This window comes from Pteropus vampyrus, unplaced genomic scaffold (genome assembly GCF_000151845.1).
Source record: "Pteropus vampyrus isolate Shadow unplaced genomic scaffold, Pvam_2.0 Scaffold343, whole genome shotgun sequence".
Taxonomy (NCBI): Eukaryota; Metazoa; Chordata; class Mammalia; order Chiroptera; family Pteropodidae; genus Pteropus; species Pteropus vampyrus.
The window spans coordinates 1,016,456-1,018,282 of record NW_011889124.1 but is presented as its reverse complement, the minus strand read 5'-3'; the positions used below and the strand labels follow the sequence as shown (position 1 = coordinate 1,018,282).

Below are 1,827 nucleotides of genomic sequence, written 5' to 3'. Positions count from 1 at the left end.
TTAGGGATCCCGAGAAGCTGTGTGACACTTGCGAGGCGTCGAAGGTGGCGGGAGTGGGTTGTCGGAGTGACTCACGGTCTGTTCCCTGCGCTGTCTCTAGGTGGACGCCCGGGTCAGGGAGACGCTCGGGCTCCTGGTGTCAGACGGGCAGTGGGCCGGCGTGCTGGAAGGGCTGCTCCAGAAGCTGTCTTCACAGTTTGTCGGCAAGGACGACTTACAGGTGTTGTTACGAGACTTGGAGCTGCGGATACTGAAGGAGGTGACCCACCGTGTTTCCGTGACAAAGCAGATCCCCACGTCTGAAACGATCATGTCTGCTGTGAATGACGCCGGGGTTTCTGGAATAACAGAAGCGGTATGTAGACAGATGTGTGAGGTCCACGGGGTGGGGACACCGATGCCTGTGTCTTGCTCTAAGGATGCTTTCACGTGTGGCTGTGACGTCACCGCGCTCAGCAGGGCACACCGTGCAGAAGGGCCACCGCTCTGCGAGGTTTGGCTACTTCTTGGGAGTCCCTTGTAGTCGACTTGCCTTTTTGTTCCAAAGATCCACTTACTTGGTGGCCGCATACCTTCCGAAATTACACAGAACTCTCAGTAATACTGTCCCCACTCGGATCCTGGCTCTGCCCTCACTTTGTGACACCAGAGGGTTTTCTGGCTCAGAGTGCTGAGGCCGCTGAACCCGATGAAAAGGCCCTGGTCCCCCATCCGTACCCGACAGCCCTGCCCGGGTGTGGGACTGCAGTTTGGAACTGCTGCAATGTCCCCTGTGCCTGTTGTCCCCAACCTCAGGTAGCTGAAAATGTGCTCCTATGTTGCTGTTACTAACACTGGGTCTCATCTCTCCCCTCTGCGGCCTGGCATCCCTCCCGTGGACCTGTGCAGCAAGCGCACGTCATTGTGAACAATGCATTGAAGCTCTACTCCCAGGACAAGACCGGCATGGTGGACTTTGCTCTGGAGTCCGGCGGTAGGTGGAGACCTCTGACTCCTGTTAGCGCCCTGCGTCCAGCACCAGGGACTCTGGGGGGCTTTCAGAGATCTGAGAAAGGGCCTTCCTTGAGGCAGGTCCCTTATGTGCTGGCTTTAGGGAGCAGTCAGGTCCCCCCCTCCGCCTCCGAGGGGCGGTGGCTGTGCTCATGGCCACACGTCGGCTGTGTGGGTCGGACCGTGTGACGGTGCGCGTTGGGAGACCCCAATTCGGGGCTCGTAGGTGGCTTTGGGGTTTTCTGGGCTGTGGGATGGTGGTTCTTTGTTGATGATCACGTGCGCGTGCATGTGTGTGTGTGCACGAGAGAGAACAGGCGCACCCCATTTACTGCACCTCCCAGACACCACGTTTCTTACAAATGAAAAGCAAGGCCCTCCAGCGAAAAGTACAACCCGCTCAGCTGAGGTCCTCGCCTTTAGTGGCGGTCTAGACCCGTGACGGCAGAGCGGCCACAGTTCACCCACGTGGAGCCAGCAGTGGGTTGACAGCAGGGCAGCGCCCCCAGAACGCGGCGCTCGTGGCGTGAACACGTGCTCCTTTAGGCGTGTGTGGTGGGTGCTGGGATGATGCTCGCCCCATGCGGCCAGCCGGTAGGGGAGGCGGGAGAGAGCGGCCAGAACGCGTCGGGGGCTGCGTCCGGTCCTCAGGCCCTGGGCCAGGATTTCCAGGGCCAACTAGCTATGTTTGAAAAATAAGAATTGGAGTCTAGTGAAATATTATGGTGCAAATCTATTCTTTGTCACCTAACCCCTCGGTGACGTTTGGCTCAAACACAGGGACAGTGCTGTGAAGAAACAGGTGAGTGCTGATGAGACACGAGAGGAGTAATGCCA

The 1,827-nt window shown here is 58.3% G+C and overlaps 1 protein-coding gene across 1 annotated transcript in view; it reads left to right on the top strand.

Annotated features, from left to right (window-relative positions):
- SUN1 (Sad1 and UNC84 domain containing 1) overlaps window positions 1-1,827 on the top strand; it is a 33,515-nt gene that overhangs the window by 21,231 nt on the left and 10,457 nt on the right. The window contains exons 15-16 of the mRNA XM_023522378.1: window positions 101-355; window positions 889-1,173. Of these exons, the coding sequence (XP_023378146.1) occupies window positions 101-355; window positions 889-1,173 (540 nt within the window). The remainder of the gene's footprint in view (window positions 1-100; window positions 356-888; window positions 1,174-1,827) is intronic.